Below are 14,873 nucleotides of genomic sequence, written 5' to 3'. Positions count from 1 at the left end.
GTGCACTGTTGTGATCTCAGCTCATTGCAGCCTCTGCCTCCTGCATTCAAGCAATTCTCATACCTCAGCCTCCCAACCTAACTGGAATTACAGATGCAAGCCACCATACCTTGCTAATTTTTGTATTTTTATTAGAGATGGGGAATCACCATGTTGGCCAGGCTGGTCTCAAACTCCTGGTCTCAAGCAATCTGCCCACCTCAGCCTCTAGCCAAGTGTTGGGATTACAAACCTGAGCCACCACGCTTGGCCTTTTGTTCTGGTTTTTAAGGAGCATCACAGAAGCATCTCTCACTGGTACTGTGACAGTGATTATCACATAAACTAATGATCATATTCTCTAAACAGCAGTCACTGCTGTAGAAATTCCTCTTAGGGAGGACATCATTCAGGCTTACTGCCTCATATATATGAGGCTCTTGACTGAACTCTGTTTGACATGGAATTTTGCTCTTCTTGCCCAGGCTGGAGTGCAATGATGTGATCTCTGTTCACTGCAATCTCTGCCTCCTAGGTTCAAGAAGTTCTCCTGCCTCAGCCTCCCGAGTAGCTGGGATTACAGGCACCCACCACCACGCCTGGCTAATTTTTGTATTTTTAGTAGAGATGGCATGTTCTTAAACTTTGAAGATCATATTTGGGAATTTTAAAATAAGTATTGCTTTTTGTGTAATATTAACACATTTCAGTATTAAATATTATTTACCATCTGTACTTAATTGGAAACCTATTGGTTTTTATATTTTTTAGATAGCTCTTTTAAAACCATGATGGAGTTCTCATCAACAGGGCAAGGCAATACAGAAGTGTTCCACACAGGGATGTTGGAAAGACATGAAAGTCATCACATTGGAGATTTTTGCTTCCCAGAAATCAAGAAAGATATTTATGACTTTGAGTTTCAGTGGCAAGAAGTTGAAAGAAATGTCCATGAAGCATCCATGACAAAAATCAAAAAGTTGACTGGTAGTACAGACCGATATGATCAAAGGCATGCTGGAAACAAGCCTATTAAAGATCAGCTTGGATCAAGCTTTTATTCGCATCTGCCTGAACTGCACAAATTTCAGACTGAAGGGAAAATTGATAATCAAGTGGAGAAGTCTATCAACAATGCTTCCTTGGTTTCAACATCCCAAAGAATTTCTTGTAGGCTCAAAACCCATATTTCTAATAGGTATGGGAAGAACTTTCTCTATTCTTCATTATTCTCACAAATCCAGGAAGAACACATGACAGAAAAACCTTTCCAGTGTAATGAGTGTGGCAAGTCATTTAATTATAGCTCACATTTAAGGAGACATCATGTAACCCATTCAGGAGAGAAACAATATAAATGTGATGTATGTGGCAAAGTCTTTCATCAAAAGCAATACCTTGCATGGCACCATAGAGTTCATACTGGAGAAAAACCTTACAAGTGTAATGAGTGTTCCAAGACCTTCGGTCACAAGTCATCTCTTACACGCCATCATAGACTTCATACTGGAGAAAAACCTTACAAGTGTAATGAGTGTGGTAAGACCTTCAGTCAGATGTCATCCCTTGTAGGGCATCTTAGACGTCATACTGGAGAGAAACCTTACAAATGTGAAGGATGTGACAAAGTTTACAGTTGCAAATCACAACTTGAAACACATAGGCGAATTCATACTGGAGAGAAACCATACAAATGTAAGGTTTGTGACAAAGCTTTTAGGCATAATTCATGCCTTTCACGCCATAACAGAGTTCATACTAAGGAGAAACCTTACACATGTAATGAATGTGGCAAGGTTTTCCAGCGTGATTCATACCTTGCACAACATCAGAGAGTTCATACTGGAGAGAAACCTTACACATGTAATGAATGTGGTAAGGTTTTTAATCAAAAAGCACACCTTGCATGTCATTATAGACTTCATACTGGAGAAAAACCTTACAAGTGTAATGAGTGTGGCAAGACCTTCAGTCAGAAGTCATCCCTTGTGGGCCATCGTAGACTTCATACCGGAGAAAAACCTTACAACTGTCATGAGTGTGGCAAGACCTTCGCTAGAAATTCATCCCTTCTAATTCATAAGGCAATTCATACTGGAGAGAAACCTTACAAGTGTAATGAATGTGGCAAGGTTTTTAATCAACAGTCAAACCTTGCACAACATCACAGAATTCATACTGGAGAGAAACCTTATAAGTGTAATGAGTGTGGCAAGACCTTCAGTCATATGTCATCCTTTGTATACCATTATAGACTTCATAGTGGAGAGAAACCTTACAAGTGCAATGAGTGTGGCAAGACCTTCAGTCATATGTCATCCTTTGTATGCCATCATAGACTTCATACTGGAGAAAAACTTTATAAGTGCAATGAGTGTGGCAAAGCCTTTAGTGGGCAGTCATCACTTATTCATCATCAAGCAATCCATGGTATAGGGAAACTTTACAAATGTAATGATTCTCACAAAGTCCTCAGTAATGCTACTAGCATTGCAAATCATTAGAGAATCCATAATGAAGAGAGATCTTACAAGTGTAGTAAATGTGGCAGATATTTCAGACATTGTTCATAGCTTGCAGTTCATCAGTGAACTCATACTGGAGAGAAACATTACAAATGTCATGATTGCAGAAAGGTCTTCAGTCAAGCTTCATCTTATGCAAAACACAGGAGAAATCATATGGGAGAGAAACCTCACAACTGTGATAATTGTGGCAAAGTCTTTTTTTTTTTTTTTTTTCAGATGAAGTTTTACTCTTTTGTCCAGGCTGGGGTGCAGTGGCATGATCTCGGCTCACTGCAACCTCCACCTCCCAGGTTCATACAATTCTGCTTCCTAGCCTCCTGAGTAGCTGGGACTACAAGCATGCTCCACCAAGCCTGGCTAATTTTTATGTTTTTAGTAGAGACAAGGTTTCACCATGTTGGCCTTGTTGCTCTCAATTCTTGACATTATGATCCGCCTGCCTCAGCCTCCCAAAGTGCTGGTATTACAGGCATGAGCCACCACACCCAGCATGGCAGTGTCTTTACTTTACATTCACACTGCATTAGACATCAGGGAATCTATACTGGACAGAAATCTTACAAATGGAATAGGTGTGGCAAGGTCTTTAGTCTGAAGTCACTCCTTGCAGAACAGCAGAAAATTCATTTTTGAGATAATTGTCCCAAATATGATGACTATAGAAAATAATAAACTTTAATTGACATTGGAGTCAATTCAGCATTGACTAGAGTTTGAGTTGACTTAACATTGAGTTCAAGCATTAATTGACATAAAAAGTGTTTACAGTAAGAAGAATGGGCCAGGTGCAGTCACTCACACCTGTAATCCCAGCAATTTGGGAGGCCAAGGCAGGCAGATCACTTGAGGTCAGCAGTTTGAGACCAGCCTGGCCAACAGACCTGAACCAGTTTGCCCAGCCTGTTTTTTCTTTCTTTCTTTCCTTTTTTTTTTTTTTTTTTGAAACAGAGTCTTTCTCTTGTTGCCCAAGCTGGAGTGCAATGGCACAATCTTGGTTCACTGCAACATCCACCTCCTGCATTCAAGCAATTCTCTTTTCTAAGCCTCCCAAGTAGCTGGGATTTCAGATGTGTGCCACCACACCACGTAGTCCCTCTCCACAGAGATGGATGAGAAGGCTGACGGAAAAGGCAGATAATTGTTCTACAGCTTTCCCTGACACTAGTATATCATCCACATACTGGAGCATACCTACACACTTTGGGATGCTCATCTTTTCTAACACCTCCTCAAGAATTTGGCCAAACAAGTTAGGAGAATCTGTGAATCCTTGGGGCAAGACTGTCCAGCAGTATTGTTGTTTTCATCCTGAGTGAGGATCTTCCCATTCAAAAGTGAATATATCCTGACTATCTTCAGTTAAAAGACATGCCCAGAAGGCCTCTTTCAGGTCTATTTCTGTAAACCACTGATGGTCATATGGAATTTTGCTGAGAATAGTATATGGATTGGGAACAACAGGATGAGTGGTTTGAACAATTTGATTAATGGCTTGAAGATCTTCTACAAGCCAGTATCACCGATCTGACTACTTTACACTTAATATTGGAGTATTATAGGGAGACATGCACAGTTCAAGTAGTCCATCTCAGATAAGGCTCTCAATTAGAGGTTTTAAACCTAATCTGCCTTCTAAGGGAATTGGATATTGGTTTCTTCTCACCATTTCCCTGGGAGTTTTTAACTTTATGTGAATTGGAGGAACTTGTAGCTTCCTTCAATTTCCCTCTCTTGACCACTCATTAGCATTGAAGTAGCTTTCCTCTGCTGTAGTAAGCAGGTTTAATGAAGTGAAGAATCCTTCTGGGCTTACATGTAGGCCTATACCTAACTTTAACATTAGGCCCCTTCCTAACAAGTTTGTCCCAGCCTTAGGGAGTAGCAAAAATTTAACATTGGTTGATCGGGTTTCAAATCTGAATTCTGTTTTTTCTAAGACTTTGGCTTTAAATCTTTCCCCTTTGACTCCTAAAACTTGAAGTTCTTCTAATGAACAATTTATATTAGAGGGCACAAGACAAACAGGAGCAGGAAGCTCCTGAGTCTATTAGAAAAGTAACAAGTTCAGCCAGGTGCAGTGGCTCACACCTGTAATCCCAGCACTTTGGGAGGCCAAGGTGGGCAGATCACCTGAGGTCGAGAGTTCGAGACCAGCCTGACCCACATGGAGAAACCCCACCTCTACTAAAAATACAAAATTATCCAGGCTTTGTGGCACATGCCTATAATACTAGCTACTTGGGAAGGCTGAGGCAGGAGAATCACTTGAACCTGGGAGGTGGAGGTTGCAGTGAGCCAAGATCATGCCATTGCACTCCATCCTGGGCAACAAGAACAAAACTCTGTCTCAAAAAAAAAAAAAAGAAAGAAAAGTAACAAGCTCATGTTTTGGTCCCACCTTTAAATTTATCAAGGGATCTCAGTGGGACTGGAGATAGAAAAGACAGAGCTCCTGACTTCCTTATTCTTTAAATTCCTTAAGTGGGATTTTTTTTTCTCCTTTCTCCACTCAGGACATTCTCTTTTGAAATGACCTAATTTTCCACACTTGTAACATTTGTCTTGTCCCTCTCCCTTTTAGTTTTTGGAGTCTTAGGGTACTGGGTTTGCTTTCCCTCTTTACCTGTCTTTGAGTTCTATGGCCCCCTTGTCTCATATCTTTTGTGAGGCCTGGCAAATGGAGGCTTAAGCTTGGCCTCTGGTGCATTCTGTCAGAAAATTTTTGCTTTTTGCTTTTGTTTTTCTTCATCCCTCCTTATATATACTTTTTGAGCTTATTCTAAGAATTCCCATATAGACTGTTTTTTCCAGTTTTCTAGTTTCTGTAACTTTTTTGCAATGTCTTGCCAGCTATTGGAACAAAATGTAGCTTTAACATTCCTTGCCTGTAAGGGTCTTCTGGATCTAAATGTGCATATTTTCTCATTTGTTCTCATAGTCTTTTTAGAAAATTTATGGGGCTTTCATCTTTTTCCTGTTTTATGTCAAATGCTTGGGAAAGATTCTGAGCACAGGGCACTGACTCCTGAATTTCTTTAATTATCATTTCCCTTATATCTTTCATGACTTTTTAGTGGACTGTGTTGTTATCCCATTGAGGATCTTGGGCCAGGAATTTCTGCTCTACAGTGGGAACGTTTTGGCTGGATAGGTATTTACATTCCCAAACTGTCACAGCAGTCCTGCAAATCAACCGGCTTATATATAATACTCCAATATTACCTGTAAAGTTGTCAGATGTGTCATACCGGCTCATACAAGATCTTTTGTATCATTTTATAAAATGATACAAAAGCTGCAAAGCCACCAGCCTGTGTGCTTCCCATGGAGAAGTTGGGACTTCCTGAAACTGCACAAACTCACATGAGGGATTTCAACATCCCAAAGCACGCAGATTCCTGGTGTGGCTGGACTTGCTGCTGGGGTGCTGCGAAAGCCAGGTTTGAAGCAGAAAGACAAAAAAACCACTCACCTGTGTCAGCCTTGAGTGCTGAAGAACAACTGTGTGTGGGCCCTCAACCCTGTCTGGGTGGGTTCTGGACAGTGGGTGGGGAGAGGGCACGAGAAGGGAAAGGTTGTTGAGGGGGCAGGGCCTGAAAACTGTTACTGGAGCTGGGCGAGAGGGTGGAGGCTGCTTTGGAAGCTGGGCCTGGTTAGAGGGTGGAGGTGGAGGTAGGGCCTGGAACAGGACTGGGGCAGGGCAAGAGTGTGGAGGCTGCCTGGGGGCTGGGCCAGACAGTGGGAAGGGACAGGGCCAGAGGGTTATCATCATCTTGGGGGCAGAGTCTGGAAGGGGTTTTGTTCTGAAGGGCAGGGCCTGGTGGGGGCAGGTCCAGGTTCTTTCCTCAGCTGGGCCATGGATGTCACCTGCTGTCATACCCTCTTGCCCCCCAGGACTGGATCCTCCAGGTTCTGGTTGGTAGATTGTTTCTGATGTGCCCTGATATTCATGATATTACCCCTAATATCACCGGGATGTTTCCTGTCTGTTTTAAGTTGGTATTTCAAACAATTGAAGGTAAAACAACATAGTCACCTATACTGAATGCTGAATCATGTTTTTTCTTAACTTGAAAATAGAGGCGCTGGGAGCCAGGCTGAGAGACACACAGGTCCTGCCTCAGCCCCATCCTCTGCCGGTTCTAAAAGGCAAGGTCTCTCCACCACGTGCCCCGCCCCTACCTCACCCAGTCCCCGCCCACCTCCTCGCGGTTCCTGTCCAGGCCTGGGCTCTGTCTTGAGCGTGCAGATTCTCACAAACTTGGAAGCAGATCACGTGGAGTGACGGTCACGCCATGGTGCATGAGTTTCCCTCCGTCTTGTATTAAGTCTGCATTTCCCGGGTCCCCAGCAGTTCTGTACCTGGAACGTTGGGTCCCCAAGACCTGGAAATTTTCAGCCGTCTTCCTTCACCCACAGCAAATTGAGACGTCCCTGTGAGAGTCTGGGGGTTGCTTCCTTTTGGGTTTAAGATCGCCCTGAGGCTGGTTCTGTCCCCGGTCTTTCTGCTCTAGGGCAATGTATACACTTCGTATCGCATAGTTTCCTTGCTCTAAACCTTTTTCTGACTCCTCCAACCCCATGCTTGTTAAAGTCCTCCCTTGAGAGGTGGATTCCCTCCCTGGGCGCCTCCCAGCCTCACCCTCATTGGTCCCTGGAGTGCAGCGTTGCTGCCTTGGTCCTAGGGAGGCCGCGTCCTCTGCCTGGTGCTGGGATCCTGCAGACCCCACCCTTGTCTTAAGGCGCCGTGACCCTCCCACCTCTCTCCTCATGCCGGGCCCTGCTGCTTCACAGGTTCCCCCCTCTGCAGTCACCTCTTCCCCTGAGCCCACATTGGGGAGGTACCCAGGGCCTGTCCTGTGACACGGGGTGTTTTGCCAGCCCAGCTCCAGCCCCTGGAAAACACACTCCTCTGAGATACAAGCATCTTACTTCAAACCCTCCTGTGATTGTGTTGTGGTAAACTGAGGAATGGAGAGACTGATATGGGATTACAGAAGGATGTTTATTTTAAGGTAAGCACTGGCTGAGTGGATTTATATCTAAAAAGCTGAGCCTTGAACAAAGAGTGGGGCTTTTATAAGTGGGGATACAAGAAGGAAAACAAAGGCAGTTAATCACATGCACAACTTGTGGCCTTGCATAGCTGGTGGCCTTGTAGCTGCGTCAAAAGAAAAACCAGAAGTGGCTAAATACAGATACTTGTAAAACATAGTCGTTTTTAAGAGACTAGGGAAAGGAGTAACAGTAAAATAATTTGTCTTTCTCTTTTTTTTTCCTCAACTTTGCTCAGGAGGGAGGGGATGTCTGGAGCCTGTTCCTTTGATCTTGTCTTTCAAGACAGCGTTATCTTATAACTGTCCTTGAAGTGAGCTGCTAAGCAGAGGAAAACTTGTTTCTTTTTCTTTTTAACCCTTACTATATTTTTCCTACTTTTGAGGCCTTTAATAAAAGAAGTTTAATAGAAGGCCTCACTATTGCTTAATTCTGCATGAACAGACAAGTTTTCTTCTTTGGGCAAAGGTTGATATTTATGCACAGCCATCAGCTGAGTGGCAGTTTCCCTAGCTGCTATCACCTCTATAGCTGATTGAATGCTTCTAACAAGGAGAGGTGAGAGACAAGGGAGTATTAGGCAGCTTCTTAATATGGCTAGAAATACTCTTATTAAAGTCTTGAACTTTCCAAAAAATGAAAACTAATCTCTAAAGACAGAATCTGGAGACTACCTTTTCTAAGTTTGAACTGGAACATGGGCTAATTTTCTTATTCTTGCAGATATTTCTATAACTGCCTTTCTATTTTCATTGATTTCTAGGCAGCAATTAGTTAGATTGAACTTTCCACATACTCCTCTTTCCTGGGCTGGGAGGTAGTCTAAAGCTAATCTGTTCTGATAAATAGCATTTTTCGTTTTTGTGGCTTGCTGGGCTAGTAACTCTAATGCATTTGCTGTCTCATTAGTGATGATCAGTCAGTGAACTGCATTGTGTAGTTCCAGCAAGCTATTGCTAGGGCCTTGGAGAGGCAAACAGGGGGTGCACACACAATTTTGTACTGGCAGTTTGTATAGTACTTTGTAGGACCAGAGATTGTGAGACAGGCTGGGTTCATGGGTGTTAACTGACAAATATCAAAATATATGGATATAACCTCCTCCTGGGGGAGAGAGTCTTGGGTATGACTTATAAGACTTCTTACTTTTGATTTGATATGAACTTCAAACTAAGTCTTAGGTAAAGACTTGGAGTCATAGCATATATAAGGCTGGCTATTTCCTGGATCATGAATTGAATAGGTGATCTGATTTTAAGTACAAGTTCTTAGGTGAGTCCTTGTACACTCATAATAAGTTTGGTATAATAGAGTCTTGGTTATACTGTTCCTTGACTATGTAGTATGTGTACGATGGGGACACTTTTCTATGGGTGCTTCTTTTAGCATGGTAAAGGGGGGTAATAACAGCAAAGCAATGAATAGCATATTCCTGTCTAGCAAGGACAGAAGAGGTCATTGCTCAGGGGAGGAGATTGAGCACAGTGACAGAACAATAGAAAAACAGTATTACAAGGAAAACTACTAGTCTTAAGATTCCTAACTGCATTTACTTGCTTAATGACTCTTCAAGCTTCAGCCATGCATAGACTAGTCAGCTTCTGGTGTGTGACTAGAGCAGGGCTTGTCCCCTCAAGCTTCAGCTGTGTATAGACTGGTCAGACTCTGTAGTGACTAGAGCAGGCAGTCTTCTTTAGCAGCAGTTTGATCTCATCTCAGGATCAGCTGAGTTGGATGATCTGGGTGTTGCTGGCTTGTCTACTTGTCTTGAGCTGCCAGTTTCAGCTGACTGTGGTGGATCTAAGGCACAACACCTGCAACTTTAACAGCAGTGGGACTGGACAAGATTACAGTATAGGGCTTATCTTATATGAGTCTTAGAGAAGTTGGATTCTACATAGCTGGTGGCCTTGTAGCTGTGTCAAAAAAAAAAAAAAGAACTGGCTAAATACAGACATTTGTAAAACATAGTCATGTTTAAGAGACTAGGGAAAGGAGTAACAGTAGAAGAATTTGTCTTTCTCACTCTCTTTTTTTTCCTTCACTTTGTTCTGGAATTTAAAAAGTGTCTAGAGTCCATTCCTTTAGCCTTAGCTTTTCAGACAGCATTATCTTATAACTTTTCTTTAAGTGAGCTGCTAAGGAGAAGAAAACTTGTTTCTTTTTCTTTTTAACCTTTACTACAATTCTGTGGGCCAAAGGGATCAGGAGACAGACATAGAGCAGTAGAAAACCTGAGACAGAGAAAAGAAGAATGAGAAAGACTCATAACAGATGGCAAAGTAGAGGATGGGTGAGGCATTTGCCAAGAGATGGCAAAAGTGAAAAAAAAAGATAAGAAAGCAGGAGGAGAAAAGCAACTGGAGAAATGTAGAGAAAAGCTAGATGTACAGAGAGATGAACAGCAAGGCAGGAAGAGGGGCAGCAAAGAGGGAAGCTCATCAGAGTGAGGGAGAGGAGGAGGGATTTGGAGCCATGACAGACAGAGCAGAGTGGTGCTGGTGGAAAGGAGAACAGAGGAAGAACAACAGCAGGGAGCACAGCTGGGAATCTAGGGTGCCAGAGAGTGGGTACAGAGGGATATAACAGGGAAGAGAGAATTTAACAGGGAGAAAAGAGGAGGTGCAGAGATGGGAGAAGAGGTGGAAACATATGGAGATTGAGGATGATTGAAAGACTGGGGAGAAGGAGGAAGAAGAGGTTATATAAGTTCCAAGGATGAAGCAGAAGAGGTGGAAGAGAAGGAATAGAGGTAAGAAGGGAATAAAGAGCAGGAGAGGAGAGGGGTACAGAATGAGGTGCAGAATCCCAGGGAAGTAGAAAAAAAAGAGCTAGAGAGAGAAGGGGAGAATGAGAGATATTTACAGAATTAGGGAAGGAAACACAGTAATGCAGTGGCTAATGCCTGTAATCCCAGCACTTTAGGAGACTAAGGCAAGGGGATTGCCTGAGTCCAGGAGTTTGAGACCAGTGTGGGCAACATAGTGAAACCCCCATCTCTGCCAAAAAACAAAAATTAACAGGGCATGATGGTGCACACCTGTACTCACAGCTACTCTAGAGGCCAAGGCAGATGAGTGAGTGAGTTCATTGGATATGATTACTTGTGACATCTTCACTTCTGTGTATATAATATAATAAATAACAACTTATTTAAATTATACAGATGAGATTGAGAATTTTAAAATTCCTATCTATAAGACACGTACATTCTATAAATCTTGGCATCAGAAGTTAGTTTCCACTTGGAATCCCTATTCAGCCACAGGTTGGTGATTTATTCACTTGAGAGTCACTCTCTTCCCTTTTTGCAGGGTGGTGTAGGAAGTGGGGCAGTGAGGTGGGAAAAAAATCACTTTCTGTTATTACATAATGTGGGAAATGAGAGGACTGGAGAGATCAATGGGTAAAACAGAGGGGTTTTATTAAGGTGCACACCAGCTCAGTGGACTCACATCCAAAAAGCTAAGCCCAGAACAAAGACAGAGCTGGGCTTATATAGGCAAGCTTACAGAAGCAGGACAAAGACAGTAAATCATACAGTGACAAGTTATGTAATCTATACAAAGACAGTAAATCATACAGTGACAAGTTATGTAATCTATACCATAACTGCTGCCTTGGTATAACTCATGGCCTTGCTTAGCTGGTGACCTTGCAGATGTGTCAAAAGAAAAACAGGACCTTACAGAGCTTGCTAAATACAGACATACAGACATTTGCAAAAATAGTCATAATTAATGATTCTGGGAAAGGAGAGACAGTAATTTGTTTTCTTAACCATGTGTAGTTGTGGGGGATGTATCCAGTTTCTTAGACTGGGTCACCACAAACCTTTCTATGGCCTTTCCTGTTACTATCCTTGGAGTGAGTTAGCTCAGTAGAGGAAAATTTGCTTTCTTCTTTAATTTCTGCCTCAATAATACTTTTAATTTAATTAACCAATTAATTAATATTTTGAGATAGCATCTGGCTCTATCACCCAGGCTGGAGTGCCATGGAGTGATCTCCTCTAACTGTAGCCTTGACCTCCAGGGCTCAAGTGATCCTTGTACCTTGGCCTCCTGAGTAGCTGGGACCACAGGCATGAGCCACCAATCCCAGCTAGTTTTGTTGTTGTTGGTTGGTTTTTTTTTTTTTTTTTTGGAGAAACGGGGTTTACTGTTTCCCAGGCTGGTCTCAAAATCTTTGATGCAAAGGATCTTCCTGCCTTGGACCCTCAAAGTACTGGCATTACAGGGATTAGCCACCACACCTGGCCTACATTTACTTTTTTAAAGGAACATCAAACCATGGTGGCTCATAGCTGTAATCCCAGCACTTTTGGAACCCAAGATAAGCAGGTCACCTAAGGTCAGGAGTTTAAGACCAGCCTGGCCAACATGGTGAAACCTGGTCTCTACTAAAAATACAAAAATTAGCTGGGCGTGGTGGCATGCACCTGTAGTCACAGCTACTCAAGAGGCTGAGGCAGGAGAATCACTTGAATCTGGGAAGTAGAGGCTGTAGTGAGTGAGCCAAAATCATGCCACTGCACTGCAGCCTGGGTGGCAGAGCAAGTCTCTATCTCATGAAAACAAGCAAATAAACAAAAAATAAACAAAATCAAAAACAGGGACATCAAAACTGCTTTTGTTCTCTTGTGTAATAGATTTACTTTATTTTTTTTCTGTTTTCTCTTCATTTTTCTATTTTTCTTTCTTTATCCTTTTTTTGTGGGGGGGGCAGAATCTCATTCAGTCACCCACACTGGAGTGCAGTGGCATGATCTTGGCTCACTGCAACCTCTGCCTCCTGGGTTCAAGTGATTCTTTTGCCTCAACCTCCTGAGTAGGTGGCACTACAGGCGGGTGTCAGCACATCCAGCTAATTTTTGTATTTTTAATAGAGATGAAGTTTCACCATGTTGGCCAGGCTGACCTTGAACTCCTGACCTCAGGTGATCCGCACATCTTGGCCTCCCCAAGTGCTGGGATTACAGGTGTGAGCATCTGTGCCTGGCCAAGATAAATCTTAGTTTTCAAAATTTCTTTTTTAATACATAATCACTTCTGAAAGATGCCTTTGTTGCATCCTACAATCAGCTCACATCATTTTTTTCTGTACATGTATGTTTTTCAGTTATTTTTCCATTGACCCCAGAATTTGTTATATTTTTTAAAACAATTTCAAAATAGTTTCTGTTTGTGTCTGGTTCAGATCGTGATGTGCATGCTTTCTAGTCTCTATTATTTATTGGAAACATTTGGTACCTAATGCAGAAATTTGATTGTTTCAGTGTGTACCCGGTAAAGATGACAGTGACCTTTTACCTTAATATCAAAGTGTGGTTTAACCAGTTTGTCTATTTTTCAGTTTTCTTTCCTTATGTCATTTGTTAAAATCTTGAGCTGTGAGCTATTAAGTGCATGTTTCCCTCAGGCACTCTGGTCCATTCTGGACAAATGTTGAAAGATGGGCTGGATTGGCATGGAACACTGTTTGAAAAGCACCCTTTTTTTTTTTTTTTTTTTTTTGAGATGGAGTTTTGCTCTTGTTGCCCAGACTGGAGTGCAATGGTGAGATCTCAGCTCACGACAACCTCCTCCTCCCGGGTTCAAGCTATTCTGCCTCTGCCTCCCAAGTTGCTGGGACTACAGGTGCCTGTCACCACACCCAGGTAATTTTTTGTATTTTTAGTAGAAATGGAGTTTCACCATGTTGGCCAGGATGGTCTCAAACTCCTGACCTCAGGTGATCCACCTGCCTCAACCTCCCAAAGAGCTGCAATATCAGGCATGATCCATTGCACCCAGCCACCCATGTATTCTTGATTGAAAACATTTGCTCATGTCTTAGTTCTACAGCTGACCTTCTTTCACTGTTTTCAAGGTCAATAGCTGTGTGTTCACACTTCTGCATTTTATAAATGTTACTGTGATTTTCTTGTAATGAAGAATTAAATGTTGGGAGTCAATGTCATCAGAACCTTGCAAAAGAAGTTTTTTTAGCCCAGGTATGTGGAAGACACTTCTTTAATTTTCAATAATGGGTGTGATAAAGACCAACCCTTCCCATTAGCCCTTCCAGGCCCACATGTAAGAATTCAGACACATCTTTTCAGTCATCTCAGACCTTCTCAGGGTAACTCAGTGAAAATGTCTTCACTCTGAGCCTCAGTGAGCCTCCCTGAAACTTGCAGATGAGGGGCTACACCAGAAAAGCTCAACCTGAGTGACCCTGGCCCCTGAAATGATTGGCAAAATAGAGTGAGTGTCTGGATGTGACTTTTTTTCTGCGAGAGGGAACTGTCCATTTGTAATTAGAATTTTAAATGGGATGCAGTACCCTAAAAATTTAAAAAAAAAAAAGGCAGAAGAATGGAAGAAACAGAGCTGTAGACTCAGACACAGAGACCATCTTCAGGGCCTTTCTCTGTATGAGGATATCACAGCAAAATCTAAAGCAGATCATGTCAGTCCCTGGCAGGGAACCCTCCACCAGCTTCCCGTGTTCCCCAGGACAAAAGCCCCACTCCTCACTGTGGTTCCACAGCCCTGTGTCCAGGGCCCCTGCCAGTGTCCAGCCTCCTCCTGGGAGCTTGCGCTCATCCCATGAATCCCTCTGCCCCAGTCACATTTGCTTTTCTCTTTTCCCAAACAACAAAACCCTTCCTGTCTCAGGTCATTGTCCCTGCTCTTACACTATGTACCTAAATGATGACAGCACTGTCCCTTTCTCCTCCTTCAGGTCTAGAATCAGAGATGTCTCCCATGCCCTCCCACCCCCATCTGAAGTTTCCTCTGCCTGTCGGTCTCTTACGTTACTCAGGATTTTTTTTTTTTTTTTTTTAGACAGAGTTTTGCTTTTGTCACCCAGGCTGGAGTGCAATGGCACAATCTCGGTTCACCACAACCTCCACCTCCCAGTTTCAAGCGATTCTCCTGCCACAGCCTCCCAAATAGCTGGGACTACAGGTGCATGCCCCAATGCCCGGCTAATTTTTTGTATTTTTAGTAAAGATGGGGTTTCACTGTGTTAACCAGGATGGTCTGAATCTCCTGACCTCTTCATCCACCCACCTCAGCCTCCCAACGTGCTAGGATTACAGGAGTGAGCCACCATGCCCGACCGTTACTCAGGATTTTTATCTCTGCATCACTCACAGCGTTAATGGTTTTTGTTTTTCTATTTGAGACAGAGTCTGACTCTGTGGTCCAACCTGTGAGTGCAGTCTCTTTTTCTTGACTCACTGCAACCTCTGTCTCCTGGGTTCAAGCAATTTTTGTGCCTCAGCCTCCCAAGTAGCTAGGATTACAGGTGTGTGCTACC

General features: G+C 42.8%; 2 protein-coding genes across 4 annotated transcripts in view; both read left to right on the top strand.

Moving 5' to 3' along the window:
- Positions 1-3,209, top strand: part of LOC129019438 (zinc finger protein 813) — a 40,527-nt gene extending 37,318 nt beyond the window's left edge. For all 3 annotated transcript variants that reach the window (XM_063658346.1, XM_054461954.2, XM_063658345.1), the window contains one exon: positions 751-3,209. In XM_063658346.1, the coding sequence (XP_063514416.1) occupies positions 751-2,483 (1,733 nt within the window). In that variant the 3' untranslated portion in view covers positions 2,484-3,209. The remainder of the gene's footprint in view (positions 1-750) is intronic.
- The window catches only part of LOC129019441 (zinc finger protein 83-like), a 44,461-nt gene that overhangs the window by 514 nt on the left and 29,074 nt on the right, over positions 1-14,873 (top strand). The window lies entirely within an intron of this gene.

This window comes from Pongo pygmaeus, chromosome 20 (assembly GCF_028885625.2).
Source record: "Pongo pygmaeus isolate AG05252 chromosome 20, NHGRI_mPonPyg2-v2.0_pri, whole genome shotgun sequence".
Lineage (NCBI taxonomy): Eukaryota > Metazoa > Chordata > Mammalia > Primates > Hominidae > Pongo > Pongo pygmaeus.
Note: the sequence above shows the minus strand (reverse complement) of the source record. Positions and strands in the feature narration are given on the sequence as shown.